Source organism: Mercenaria mercenaria, chromosome 11 (assembly GCF_021730395.1).
Source record: "Mercenaria mercenaria strain notata chromosome 11, MADL_Memer_1, whole genome shotgun sequence".
Taxonomy (NCBI): Eukaryota; Metazoa; Mollusca; class Bivalvia; order Venerida; family Veneridae; genus Mercenaria; species Mercenaria mercenaria.
This window is the reverse complement of record NC_069371.1, coordinates 73,602,182-73,617,404: the sequence shown is the minus strand read 5'-3', so window position 1 is coordinate 73,617,404 and position 15,223 is coordinate 73,602,182. Positions and strand designations below refer to the sequence as shown.

Below are 15,223 nucleotides of genomic sequence, written 5' to 3'. Positions count from 1 at the left end.
TATAGATTACAATTTTTTTATTAATTTTGAGAAAAAAATTATCTTACATGTTCATGTAATAACCAAGTATGATTGAGCGGGATGTATACATACGTCTTCATAGATTACAACGATACTTTCGCTTATTCGGTTTTGTGTAAAATGCAAGTGTTTCCTGTCAGAAATTCTGGCAGTTGTCAAGGGAAATAATGTGAAAATACGGTAACTCAGATTAATTAAAAGGATGAGGCTTATCTTTAACATACATTTTGATAGTGTGGACTATTTGTGCAATGATAAATAGCGATTCAAATGCTGGAAAGTAGATGAATAAATTGGTGGACAAGAGTGTCAGTTGTGAACTGCAAACAATTTCGGGTAAGATTAAGAATTAAACGAGGCATGGGAGTGTATAATTTGTGCTTGGTTGGTTCTATTATCCTGATCAACACATATGTGTACAATTTTGTGTCTCGTTGCCTGCTGCCTAAAAGGAAATGACTTTTAAAGACGTTTTTATCACAGTTCAAATGCGCTAAGATAACTCACTAAAGAAAATAAATAGGAATTCAAAAATAAGGTAAGTTCTAGTTACTCTTGATCATGTTGATTATGTCACATCAAAAATATCTCTCAAAATTATTACATACAATTCATTCTGTTTTACCGGCTAAATTTATTATGATTTCTAAAATAAGTCTAAACAACTTGTCAAGTTTTTCCACCTGAACGCGCATAGCTGCAATAAGGTAACTCACAGAGTTGTTATACTGTTACCGCCAACAGTCGAAAGTTGAATAATAATATTATCATTAATCAAGCAATTTCATATTGGCCTAGTTATTTGTCCTCGGGCAGTCGTATTGGCCCTCGGCCTACGGCCTCGGGCCAATACGACAACCCTTGGACAAATAACAAGGCCAATATGAAATTGCTTGATTAATAACATTATAGTATTGCCGGTCATGCATGGATTAAATAAATGACCAAACAAGGGCACATGAGATAGATCCATTTGTTTATGATGGTCCTAGGAAATTGAACGATTTTGGTTAAATGAAATTCTGCAAGAGAAAACATTTGCAGAGACGGAAGATTGGAATTTCAATAATTATAAAGTAAAACATTTAAAATGATTTCTCAGGATGATTGAAAAAACGACGTGAGTGTAATTTAATAACGATGCACTATTTTTCCATCTGTTAATATATCCTATTTTTTGTACATAAACAGTGTATGAAGTGAATTAACTGAAGTGTCATTTCCTGCTAACATATTGTTTTATATCATCACACAATTACATTGATACAATTTTCCCGTTAAACTGCGTTCCTTGTAAACTAGAAACAATTGAATGGCTACTTATATAAGTGGACAATTACTTTAGATGCATGCATTCAGTAGTGTGATTAGTTTCAAGTTTTATATACGCAGTTTCTAGAAATTCAGACTTTTTGCTATGAAAGTATAAACATTTCTCTGATTTGATATCAATATTTGAAAAGGATTTTAAATCAGCAGGTGGTTGCATTAATGGTTGAGGTAGATAAATGTTAGTTCTTAGATATAATGTCGTTAAAGTAAAAATAAATTATGATTACGGTCAGTGTTATAACACTTTTCATTCTTTTAAACAACATTATTTTCATTGTGAACAGCACAAGCACTGGAACTAGTTCAGGAACTCATAACATTTCAAAGTAAGCATATCTTGTTGTCATATTTATGAGAAATTTGATAAATGTATTTGATTCTAGCTTAACGTTGTATTTCTAAGAGGTGTTATTAATTCAACGAGTATCAACAAAACTTTTAAAGTTCATCATTTAGATTAATTCAATAATTTGAGATTGAATAAGCTGAGACTTTAAGAACTAAATTTGCAGAAACTGTGTGATGCCAAATAGGTTCAAGCAAAACATTTAGATACATAATTCAAGATGTAATCAATGTCTTTTTCCAGGTATGAACTGCTGCACTATTTACTCAACCAAACGCGGTATGACGCCAGCATACCCCCGGACTACAGTTCCCGTAAGCCCCGAGAGCACCACTGCTTTTTCTTTCAAATTTCAATAATAATGTTAATGAAAACATATTCTTTAATATATCATTGTGTATGGAATAGTACTGATAAATTTATATCGCCTATTATGCACCTGTTAATATTTTGCCCGCCCAGGGGGGCGGCGGGCTGACCCAGGGGAATTTGACATTTCAAAAAATTTGTTGTCTAAATCCCCACCCTAGAGACAACCTTTTTTGTCTAAATCCCACCCTAGAGCCTGGTTGGTACATCAAATGTTTGTCTAATTCCCGCCTGTCGGGAATGGTCTTCTGTCTAAAGTCCCGTGTATGCCCGCCGCTCCCCCGGGCGGGCAAAATATTGACAGGTGCATTAATCGAATGTTGCTCCCTGAGATTTGTGTTGAAGTAGTTATTTAAGGACAGAAATATCAAAAGCATCTTTTCAAATACTTTTTAAGTTAAATATACGTAACTTGCTGAATTGAAAGTAAATCCAAAGCAGGCCACGGTACAGGTACGAAGTCAGCAACATTAGCCCGAGACGACTTAATTGATTTTTTACTTTTGAGTAAGTACAGGGTAAAATAGTGTTGAAAAAGTAAGAGACAAACACTTGGTACATTTACATACTGCATGATCAAAACGGCTACCCCGAAATTTGCTATTTTTGCCAATATATTAAAACACAAAACGTTTAAAAAATTTAGTAACAACATATTATTAATAACAAGAGATTCGAATCACGTAATGTAATAATTTCATCGTACTGCCTTACCCCATACTACACAGAATACAGGGCTTAATATCATGTATAAGATACAAAAAAGATTTTATTGATTTCGCATCATAAATAACGATTAATCGCCATACAAAGATTTATTTTTTGTATAGAACAAATATGTTAATAATATTTAGCTTGAGATGTCATTTTCTTTCCTCATAATATGCTTCGTTCGTTGGTAACTTCTAGACTTGTAAGTGTATTTTGGTGTTTCGTTTTTTCTTGTAGTTCAGTAAAACTATATATTTCGTATCTGTATAGGTGGATGGACAGATGTGTATGTACAACTTGCAATTCATGACATTAATTCCGAAAATGAGCAAAATATGGTAGGTTCCTATAAAATAAACTATGTGACTATATACTTGCAGAAAAATATGTTCATAATAATTTGCCGAATTACGTCGAAATCAAACATTGCAAACATTTAAACCTATCTATTCTACGACATTGTAGACAACAGTGAAAAGGTACATCAATTGTTATGTATTTATTTGAAGACAATATATATTAATTCAGAATCAGACACTATGATATGTACTTGCTATAACACAATTGGTTTTGATATATATTGACGTGAGAAGCTTACTAACTGGTTAACATATCGTAACTGCTGGTACCATTACGTGTGTTAGGGATTCATTCGGAGGGTATCACAGTGCTCTCTAACTTCTAAATATGTTTTGGAGAATATTGTTATTTATTTGTCCATTATATACCGGTTTCAACTTTTGAGTGGAGGTTTTAGCCAGTGAGATTTCCAAGACGATGCCTCCCTCCTGTGTTGATGATTTTACAATTCTTCCTTGTTGTTTTTTGTGCTTTTTGTGCTTCATTGTCTGTGTAATACTAAATGAATGCCTTAATCCCCTTACTATCATTGCATATATTGTCTCCTAAGCACTTGAAATAAAATATTTTTACCTTGTACTGTTATGGTATACATGATCAATACTTTCAAGTAGAATACTGGTCATACTTAAAAGAGTTGAATCGTTTTGTATATGAAATGTGAGATTTAAAGTTTATTACTTCACAGGAATTTTCCAGCCTTATTTATATAAGGATGAACTGGACAGATCACCGTTTAAACTACTCAGCGAATGCAACATATGATGTTCTAAAAGTCAGTGGCTCATACATTAACAGAGTCTGGGTACCTGATATTTATTTCCATCAGGACAGGAAAGCAAATTTTCTAGGATTCATCGGCAAGAATGAATTAATATATATTGGAAGAAATGGTAACATTAGATATAGTGGCAGGTGGGTAAAGATAATGTCAACAGTTATTACGTTAATTACAGCTCATGAAAACACGACATAGCTGATTATCAGTTTGTAATTAAATATTACCCATAAAATATTTGTTCTGAATGTAAAATTTTGAAGTGATAGGTTGGCTCGATTCATCAATAACCGGGATATCCAGATCCCGTGACCGATGCACAGAAATGCGATGTGAGGTTCCAACCGGGGTATTTGGGATGACCTGTAGGTGTACCTTATTGATGCGCGTGCGCAACTAATTCGACTGAGACGAGTACGAATTGGGCTTAATCGGTGTATCGGGCGAAATTTGCCTACACAATTGAGCTTACCTAATGTCACACGAAACCAGCTGAAGATAGAGTTGTGAAATGTAAATAGCCTATACGAGGGTCGTTAACAAAGTGCGTACATTGATGTGAAAACTTTAGGTTCAGCCCCACAAAAACATCTTAAATTTGTGTCATTTGTAAAAATAATGTATCTAAATCTGACTAAAACGTATTAAGTCGCTTTCCTCCGACTATGTCAGGCTGAGGACTCTATTATAGGTAGTTACTGAATTCCACCGGTACTGCGCTGTTAGATGTCTGTTTTCTGCCGATTGATGCTCTGTATTCCGCAAAGGGACTGGATACATGCGTTTATGGTTCTTAAGAGTTGCTTTCTACAAACGTTTACAAGAACGTTTTTGTGTTCTACATGCCATGCCTTCGGTTACTATAACGTGTGTTAGGGACAAACCTGACGGGAATAACTTTTATTTACACTGTCTTCTGACTATTGAACATGGGTGGGATAAGTGTTAGGTTAGGTGCGCACAATAAACTGGTTTAAACTCTCCAAGTAGTGCTTTTGGAACTAACTGTTAAATAGCGGTCTTTACCTATTCGTCTTGTTCGTGCGTGCGTGCGTGCGTGCGTGCGTGCGTGTTCTTATAACCCATGACATTGAATTTAAAGCCAACGTCACTGACTGAAATGTTATAAAATCGCGACGTTGCAGAAATAGGTGTAATTTTATGATCATCATTGCTGATTTGACAATAATAACGTCAAAAAACTCACTTTACTATGGTTATCAAATAACCTCTAATTTTGTAATATGTGGCATCATTCTACTTCATTCAATGCATTTGCTAGCAAACATGTTACTAATTATAACGGTACCAGTTATATTAATTGCATAATTATTACGGGAAAAAATTAGACAGCCGGTCTGCGTGTTTTCTGAACACAATTCGTATGTTGTAAAAACTTCCGCTACCGTCCATGTCATTAAACGCCAGTTTCTTTTGAGCTGTTTACAAGTTTTATAGACGACTGGTAATAACGATTTTGATGACTGTTACTCAAACAGTTTTACACAAATTAGCTCCTATAACATTGAAAAGAGACTTAACATTTGCAATAGAATTATAGAAAAGTCATTACAACACTTGTGGATAAAGTTTGTTTCCATTATATTATTTTTAGTAATGAATATATATACGTGATGCCTCTTTTAAAATAGATACGTTTGATAAGTAATATATAAGAAACATAACTGTACTACAAAAATATTATCACATTTACTTTTACATCCTATTATATTGCAGAATATCTACGACGATGCTGTGTCGAATGGATCTTACATTGTACCCAAATGATATACAGCATTGCCAAATAACAATTCAAAGCTGTATGTATTTTGTTGACACGTTAAATGTTTATTTCTGGGAACAACTATTTAGCGTCTTAGAGTTAAAATCACAACTAAGCAAAGTTACTTCTATTTACACAGGCATACACAGACATAATGGAAATAATTAAGGCAGTGCATCTGACAAAGTACGATTCGGCATTGCGAGTTGAACTATTTTACGTCCGACGAATGCCGAATTGATTGCCTATATGTAACGAGAATATGTAATCAACTGAAAATTACCGATTGTCAATATTGGTGTACTGCCTTAAACATCTGAATCTACAGTTAATGTATTTGATCGTGTATTGCCTACATTGGCTGTTTACAATAACAGTTTTTTCAAGGTTTTCTGTAACAGACCATGCACAGTCTGGCTGATACATTCACAATGTGACGGAAACGCATACATAATCACATAACACTTTATTCCAACCGATACGTCCGTTTTTCATAGCTTAACTTCCATAAATGTCAAGTTTTATTTTGAAAATACACATATAAAAATCAAAAATTATTAGAAGAGAAATTCACAATACGTCTCGTTTAAGCTACAGTCTTACATACGGATATGTCCGATCGTTGAGGTACGGTGCGGATAGGATTAGTCTGTGGGTGTATATCTACGGAGCAGTACGTTTAGTACGGGAAAAATGGTGAGAAACAGGAAACAAACAAAACAATACAGGACACGAATAAGTACGGATAGGTACGAGGTACAACGTTGAATTACGTTTTACTGCGCCTTGCAACTTGCCCAGCGCACGGACGGGGCTGCGGTAAACTACGTTGAACTATGCTTAAGTACGAGAAGCCTCAGATAACTATGTTCAGCTACGGCGAGGTACGTAACAGTACGGATAACTACGTTTAACCACGGATGAATAAGTTTCAGCCAAGTTGGACTAAAGTCACGCTCAAATGGCTACGGTTCGCTCAAACTTTTGTGCATGTTCAAAAGTTGGAGAAACTTGCAAGTTTGGAATAAGTTTTGAATACGTTTTGACCACGTTTTGGTACGGATTAATACGAATGACTACTCTTAGGTACGGCTCAGGTACGGCTCAGGTACGGATCGATACGGATTGCTACGTTTCTGTCCGTAGCTAGACGTAGCTATCCGCGCCGTATATGTGACTGGGGTATTACCGGAAAATTTTGTGCACAACGCAGCATTTCAAGTGCAGTGTTTGAGGCAAGTATAAATCGATAAAGAAAGTTAATACATGCCTTTCTATTTACGTTTTTTTTTTTCAATTTTAGTAGAATTCCGTTGCTATGAAGAACGTTAACTTATATATATTGTGTTAGAAGTTTCAAAATGATGTTTAATTTGTTTTTATATAACATAAAAGATGCATATACGAAAGAAGATGTTCTGCTTCACTGGAAAAAAGAAAACCCTGTAATAGTAAGTGGTGACAACATTAAAGACTATCCTCGGTGGAGAAACAACACATTTAGTCCGCAATGTGACGAGCCAGGTAATGTAATCTTATTCAAATCAATAGCTGTTTAAATAAATAATAAAATATTCACATGTTTCACACATTTTCCTTCAATATCTGAGTACATCTCAGTGTATATCTTAATTAGCCCCTAAGAAGACTTTATTCCACCAAACAAAACAGCGGTTTAGCGCGGAAGTCTATCGTAGAAAACATTCAATGGGCTGTCTGAGCTCTACCTGTACAGTCATACAGTCATCTGTACCATACACAGGAAGACACCAAACTTAAATTGCTCTCAATATCTCAAAGTTTTTAGTATATATCATTTTGTCTGCAATATTCCCTAAAAGCATGTTGTTTGGCGTTCAACATCACATCGGAACATTTATCAAAATCAACCCTTTTTATTTAAGTATCTACAAATTTCTGTTAGAGTCCAAAAAGAATTTCCAATGTACTCTGAGATGAGAGATGTCGACGTTTTCATGTCTACTTCCTTTCAATAAGACCGGCAGGCAACAACAAAGGCATTCACAATTGATGACCAAAATTATCTAATGAAATACATAGCAGTCCGGAAATTGCAATATAAGCGCTAAATATTTACGTTGTGTTTCAAAATTATACTTCGGAAATCATACTTAAAATTGTAGAATATCAAAGGGATTCGCTTTTAAAGTCTCTGAGTATTTTGATAGCTATTTTCTTATCTAAACTGTATTGTCATGACTATATATTTCAGTTGGAAATTTTTCAACCCTAAATACAGGTATTCAGCTAAAACGAACACCCCGTTCGTTTAGTCAGTATATATCTACACCTGTCGTGCTGGTTTCGATTGCTATGACTTCATTTTCTTTTGGTGATAACTTCACACCGAGGGTGACCTTGTCTGGAGCCTCTATGACTACCATAATAATGCACTGGGCAGGGATATATAATAAAATCCAACCAGCGGCAGCTTTGGTATGGCTCGATGAATGGATGCTAATCAATCTATGCTTTGTTGGAGGAATTATACTTTTTACTGCTATCATCTCCCATGTCAAGGTAAGTGAAACTGTTGCAAACTGTTGCATGTAAACTGCCACTACGGATAAAACTCATATCTCGAACTCTTTTATCTCAAATTTTATGTCTAGTACAGAGACATTTTCAAGTCCTGTCCCGAACACGTATGTAAAATACTAGTTTAAGTCGATGTTTGTTATCTTGAGATACTGAGTTTCAGTTGTATTTTAATTTTTATTAATCACCAAAGATAAATGCTTTTTATGTACTTCACATTAATCATTAAAATTAGTTATTATTTACCGATACAGTACAGTAATTGTTGTTAAGGTAGGTATTAGATACTTTAAGGTATTAGGCCCATAATAGAGTACCTCCTTTTTGAAGAGTATTCAGTTCCTACCATAAACCTACTTTGACTGCAATTTTCAGGGGGGCGTAGGTTCAAGCCCCACTGGGACCAAATTTTTTTTTCCCTTATTTTCCTTTTTTTTCTAGTAAGTTTTTACTTCTTTCAAGACTTTTTATTGATTTATTGTACAAAAGCGGAAAAAATTCATTTGATAAGCGATTTCTTGCTGTTCAAAGTGAATTTAACTCTGAAACAGAAGGGGTAGAGTTAGACATCTTTAAAAATACTGAGTTACATGCGGTAAAAGTTCTCTATTTTGCCTTCATTCTTTAGATTACATATTGTGGAAGAAATATAGGTAGGTTTTACTTCTGCCCCAAGGTTATTTTTGAATGAAGTGAGCAAAATTCAAAACAGACCCGCAGGATTTGACCTTAATTTTTCAATGTTGGAGTTGGAATTCTGTCTCATTAAATCCGTTTACTCGAGGCACCCTAGAAAAAAATGACATTGACAGTTTTTATTTTAAGTTTAAGATTGTTTACCGATAGTTTGATGTTTCTTTCATAAAAAATAATCGAATAATGAATTCTCTGCAAACGTTTTGGATAAAGGCCACCACTTGTAAATTTGTCTCTACTTCAGCTTGAGGAAATACCAGAAATAACGCAAAATTTATAAAAAACGGCACGGTAAAAGTTTTTAAAAATTTGCAACTAAGTGCGAGGCACGGTCGACTGTAAGAATATACCAAGCAAATGCCATTTTTTAAACATTACTATTAGGGGCCTAATACCTTAATTCAAGACAAGAATTATAGCAAGATTTTACTGAAGAGTGTCTGTTTGCATATTTATTAATCTTAAACTGACCGCCTCGGTAGCCTAGTGGTAGAGCGTCCGCTTCGAGAGCGGGAGGTCGTGGGTTCGATCCCTGGCCGCGTCATACCAAAGACGTAAAAAATGGTACTAGCAGCTTCCTCGCTTGGCGCTCAGCATTAAGAGAATAGTGCTAGGACTGGTCAGCCCGGTGTTAGTATAATGTGACTGGGTGGGATATCATGCCACGTGTCTACGGCATGATATTCCAGTGAGGCAGCACTATAAAGTTGGGCATTGTGCTCACTGCTACGAGTAGACATCGTCGTTTATATGACTGAAAAACTGTTGAAAAAGACGTTAAACCTGAACACATTAATCTTAAACTAATTAGTAAATGTTTATCTATTTCAGCATCCAAAAGAAATTGCAGGGGTAGGTGAAAACTTAATATTTTGCAGTATTAATATGTACCAGTTGATGTGCGGTTGTTTTCCTTATCCAGTGTAACCTCCCCCCACTCCTTCCCCACCACAAATAGTGGAGGGATTGGTGTGGCGTTGTCTGTGTACGTAGATCCGTGCTTCCGTGCTTGCGCAGAAATTAGAAATGCTTGTAATTCAACAAATATTTTAGCAAGTATCACACAAGTTAACTCCAAATAATTATTAATTAGCAAATGACCTTTTTCTTGTTTCGAGTGTTCGTCAGAATTATTTTGAGTCACCAGTCGAGGTGCTAATTATTAGTAAGTTTGGAGATTTCAGATTTGATATAAATTTCTGTTCATGGTATACTATCATCAAAAAGATGTAAAACATTTCATTGTTATCTTCTCGAGAACTATAAAACGATAGATGACATAGAACTTATCATAAATACCAGTTAATTCCAACTACAGATTCACCATAATAGACTGCAAATTAATCGCATGGCCGCAGAATATGTATTACCGTATAAAATGCTTGGTTGAAAGGGAACCATCCATTGGACCGAAACATGTAGCGTTGACCTATCGACGGAGTCCTAATATTTACATCTTTGTTTGTATTTGTTTCCCGGCTTCCCCATTTACACTTAACTTCATACACTACAAAATGACTGAAAAGAATATGATGGATTTAGACCAAACACAAAACACCACATTGTAATCAGTTATTTAGGATTTTTTTAAATGGTCATCATTACTATTGTGAGTCACGGTCGGTGTAGTAAGTTCATAGGCTTCAGATTTGGTATAATTTCAGTTCAAGCATCTAATGGAGGAGTCTATCACAATACAACTGGAACGTTGTAGAAAGAGATGGCCAGAATGGAATGAAGTAAAAACATGGAAGCCAGACAAGAAAAACAAACAGGTAACATCTACTGTTGATGAGGAAACAACACTAGACGACAGCCTAGCTGTCAGTACTGAGAAAGACCTCAGATGGACAGTTGATCGAAGATTTTATGCAGTTAAAAATGATGAACTAAGAGAAAAGTATTACAAAGAATTTTAGGAAAATGTGGTGAGATTTTTTCAGTGATTTCAATTTCTAGTAATTGCTTAATCATTTGGTAAAATTTATTATTTTTTAACCTCAACCCTGCTAAATTTCTAAAATGGACTGGTATTTAATTCAATATTGCACACATTGTGTACAAATTAGTATCAATTTAATGCATATTACAAACTGAAAGATAAACTTATGAAAACAACGAGTTTAACATTTAGATTGTGCTTTTGCAGGCTGATTATGGTGTACACTGTTCGCTATTCAGTCAGTAAATTTTCAGTTGACACCCCTTCACTGCCAAAATTATTTTATTTCCATGTGTACGAAAGCGTGCGTTTAGTTAATTGATTTGTACGTCAACTCTGCTTGCAATATATTAATAACGAAAGTAATTAGTCATGAAGCAAAGTGACCTTTGCATTTCTCGTCATACGAATGACGTTTCTTTATATTTTCAGGAGAAAGAACGTAGCCGTTTTAATTTGAAACTATTCAATATCTGCAGACACTATTCTAGAAGATTTATTCTGGATGTACTAGCCTTCGTCGTTTTTGTTTTAAGTTACATTTTCTTCGCAGCTATATATGTTAACCTCTGGCAAAACAAACACTTCAACTTGGCGGATGATTAAACTACATGCAACTGGTCTTGAGAGAACCAAAGAGACATTAATATCATCGGTTATAAGTTAAACATGTAACTGAAATGTGGTATCTCTATAGCTAGAAATTGTTGTTATGACAGGTTAATCACTTCGGACATATTTGCTTCCTTCGTAATTAAAAAAAAACATTTTATATCAAAGATCTCTGCAGAATGATATTGATATTGAAAGATGATAAGACAATAATGAAAGCACATCAGGAACACAGTTTCCAATGTTGTAAATAAAAATGTTGAGACTAATGACTGAAGAGAAGCATATCTGCCTATCACATAAAACAGGCTAGAGATACATTCCTCCTTGACAACAACACAAATGGCGAAACACGTTGAATACAGAATACAGCAAAACGTTTAGTTTAAGTCAATCACAGGATTTTTGAAAGAGTTACGCATTTTGATATGTATTGTACAGGTTCAACATTGATTAAACTAAACGCCCCATGTAGTTAAGGGTTTTATGTCTGAGAAGTAGTGTTGTTCTTAAACTATCAAAGAAATTACTGAAGACAGCTTGGCACAGAACTTAATAAAACTAAAAGAACCACTCAAGATATCAAACATCAGCAGCTATTAATCAATTTAATGTTTAAGTCCTTCGGTAAATCGGTACAGATATATCCGTACAATAAATACAAACTATATTAAAAGTAAGCATATAATATCAGCCTACCTCCTTGGTATATAAACTGCATAACTGATAGATCTAAATCACTCAACACAAATCCCAAAATACTATTTAAGTATTCCCTCACAATATCTAAATGCGCATAGAATAATTACGTCCATATACTAAACATCAGCAAGTAGAAACAATCGAGGATTCCTTCGATTAGAAGCAAAATCAACCCTGGCATCTATTTGCAAACGACCTTCTTCTTCCCTGTGCAGAACTGAAAGGACCCAAAAGGAAGGAGACTACATCGCAACAAGTTTATCAATAAACCAACAAGACATAAGCTAAAAATGTGTCCTTACAACAGGATAAGAGCTCCTTCAGTAACCGGTTTTGAATAGTAGTCATTAAAAACACACTGAAATTAGGAAAAAAGGCAACAACGCAAGAATGGAAAGTCGTATCTGATAAACAATTATTGTATGCAAACAGCAATTTTCATTTGGTTCCATTGTTTGAGAAGTGGGTGTAAATTAACTATTTTACCTACAAGCATAACTTTTATTCAATGATTATAATAGAAAGCAAATCTTAATCAACCTCTCTTTATTAACACTTTTGGATATGACATATCAACATCGAATATGACCTGCTGAACATGGTATTCCCTTGTATATTCGTCCTTGTTCAACTTTCCCTTCGGATTCCTAACACCCCATCCCCCTCCCCCAACCCCCGACCTGCCGTTTCCTTCCCCTCAATCAATATTTAGCATAATTTAATATGTACTTGTTGGATGTTGGATGTTCGAAGCAACCCGTCTGAAATATTATTCCATCACAGCCTCTTTTTGTTGTGGGCCTACTATGTAAATGCGTGGCTCTGGGACTGTGTTTTTTGTGTTTTTGGTGCTCTGTGCTTCCGAGAAATCTACCTTTACCTATTATCTTTTATATCCAACAACCAGTGATGAATCTAATGTATTGCCGAAACTCCATAATTCAGTTTTGTCCAAAAGTAGAAAAATCCTGTTATTAAGGTTAAGTATTAATTGTCCAATTAAATTTTTATATATAAAAAAAGGAAATGTAGTGACTCTAATGTACATTTATATTTTTGTAGATATTTGGAAAGGTCGACACCGGGATCGAACCATTGATATTCTGTGTTTTATTAATTCAACTATTTATTTGAATCCTTTATATATCTAATTTTTTCCAACTTTGAAGATTTTTACTTTCTGCATAACGTGTTCTATAAAGGTGTGATATTATAAATAAAGCAGATACGTGAATTATATATTCCTATTCAATTGATGTGTTTGCATAAATGTCACAATTTAGACACCTTTATTGTACTTCTGTCTTACATAGATCTATATAATGGACTGAGTCACAGGAAAATGCATCACTGTTTATAAGTTCTCGGCATATAGGTTAATGTACACGACTATTTACACGTATGGGTTGGTTTCTTATCTCCACCAGAGTCTGCTGTAAAGGGAAATGCATTACCGTTGCACAGCGTATAATTTGACAACACTAGGAAGGACTTCTCTGTTTTTTTGCCATACTTACTTGACAAAAGGTATACCTTACGGCAAATTCTATCTGTCAATAGAACACATTTTCCAGGATTAAGTCCTATGCGTAAATGTTATTAAACGCTTACTTAATGGCTTGCCGGTCAGTAGTATAACCCGGGCTTTATGGGACCAAGGGCTAGCAGGTTGTTACTGTTAAGAACCAAGCCATTCAATAAATTCTGAATATATGATATCAGAAATACATTTCAATAATATTTTTTTAGAACTTTTGTGTTTATATAATAACATAAGCAAACCTGTGTACAACTATAGACCGGCCGTGAACCGGCGATTTATATAAGGAGTCATGTAATAATAGGTTATTTAAACATGAATTGATGCGCATCATTAAATGACCTAAACACTTACGTTGAAAATGATCACACATTTTTACGAGATGCGATGGTATTGCCTGTATCCCGAAAATATCTGTTTATTGGCTCATTTGACGCTGTATCCCAGCATGACATGCTCACCATATTTCTGTCGACAGCCGCACAATTAAATGGACAAAATGTGCTATTAAACCCCTGAAAGCAGTTTATCTTTTACTGGCAAGACTGGTAGACTGTTTGATATTGCCTTAACCTTTTTTTCGTCTTCATAAAACAGCGTAGAACAGTATTTTATCCAAGGGTCACTTAAATACTTTTAAAAATGTATGTGTGTTTATCTTGTTTAATCTATACGTTTTACATGATTCATGATATTTGTTAATGTGGAATGCATTAATATTTTTAAATGCGTATTTGTTTGTATTTTTGCAATTTATTCTGTAAAGCACTTTTGAACGTGTACATGTACATGAAAAGAGTGCTATATAAATGTGGTATAATAATAATAATAATAATAATAATAATAATAAAACTTTGTTGATTTTATGTTTCGTGCCTACTTATGCAAACCAACGACTATTCACAAGGCATAAGACATACAAAGTACCAGTAGATTTCTTGGAAGCACAGAGCACCTCAAAATCATTGTTCATTTGAAAACTAAATCAACAAGTAAACCCAGCAGGGCCTCAACATTTGCACTGTAGTTCACCCAAGTCAGTCAGTTCATATATGTGTATCGTGGCAGAAGCATTTGTACAAATCCTTAAAGAACGAAGGTTGAACTTAGTCATATCATGATCAATATGTCATTCCGTTGTTAGCCCGGTCCCAAATGAGTGATTTATTTATTTTTGTTTATTTAAGGTTCTGCCTTCCCCGTCTTTTATATTGGCATGCCCCTTTAATGACATAAAAAAGATTGAAATGAAAAAGTGGTTAGTAATTTCAAACACACGGTTTCAGTTACATAGCACTGAGAATGAAAAAGAATTCTTCTTTGTCCGACAAAGCTGGTTAAACGGAAGATACGTTTCTATTCTTACAGCTTTTCAAAACAAATATTAAAGACATTGCATTGCAAATAGCCTGTTATATTTATTCAAGTATCGAAATTTAAATGTTTCATCTCATAGGTGTGACAACATTTTT

The 15,223-nt window shown here is 34.6% G+C and overlaps 2 protein-coding genes across 4 annotated transcripts in view; both read left to right on the top strand.

The window, feature by feature from the left end:
* Window positions 1–15,223, top strand: part of LOC123532789 (glycine receptor subunit alpha-4-like) — a 61,657-nt gene that overhangs the window by 15,370 nt on the left and 31,064 nt on the right. The gene's annotated exons all lie outside the window — the stretch shown is intronic.
* LOC123531859 (glutamate-gated chloride channel alpha-like) lies at window positions 1,011–13,644 on the top strand. Of its 3 annotated transcripts, none has more exons than XM_053517740.1 (10): window positions 1,011–1,679; window positions 1,943–2,013; window positions 3,050–3,117; window positions 3,828–4,054; window positions 5,655–5,737; window positions 7,096–7,224; window positions 7,961–8,241; window positions 9,787–9,807; window positions 10,620–10,883; window positions 11,330–13,644. In XM_053517740.1, the coding sequence occupies exons 1-9, from the start codon at window positions 1,573–1,575 to the stop codon at window positions 10,872–10,874; spliced, it is 1,242 nt and encodes a 413-aa protein (XP_053373715.1). In that variant the 5' UTR covers window positions 1,011–1,572; the 3' UTR covers window positions 10,875–10,883; window positions 11,330–13,644. The 3 variants fall into 3 exon arrangements, with proteins under 3 accessions (XP_053373715.1, XP_053373716.1, XP_053373714.1); XM_053517741.1 differs by having other exon boundaries at window positions 1,015–1,531; window positions 7,934–8,241; XM_053517739.1 differs by having other exon boundaries at window positions 1,017–1,679; window positions 7,934–8,241.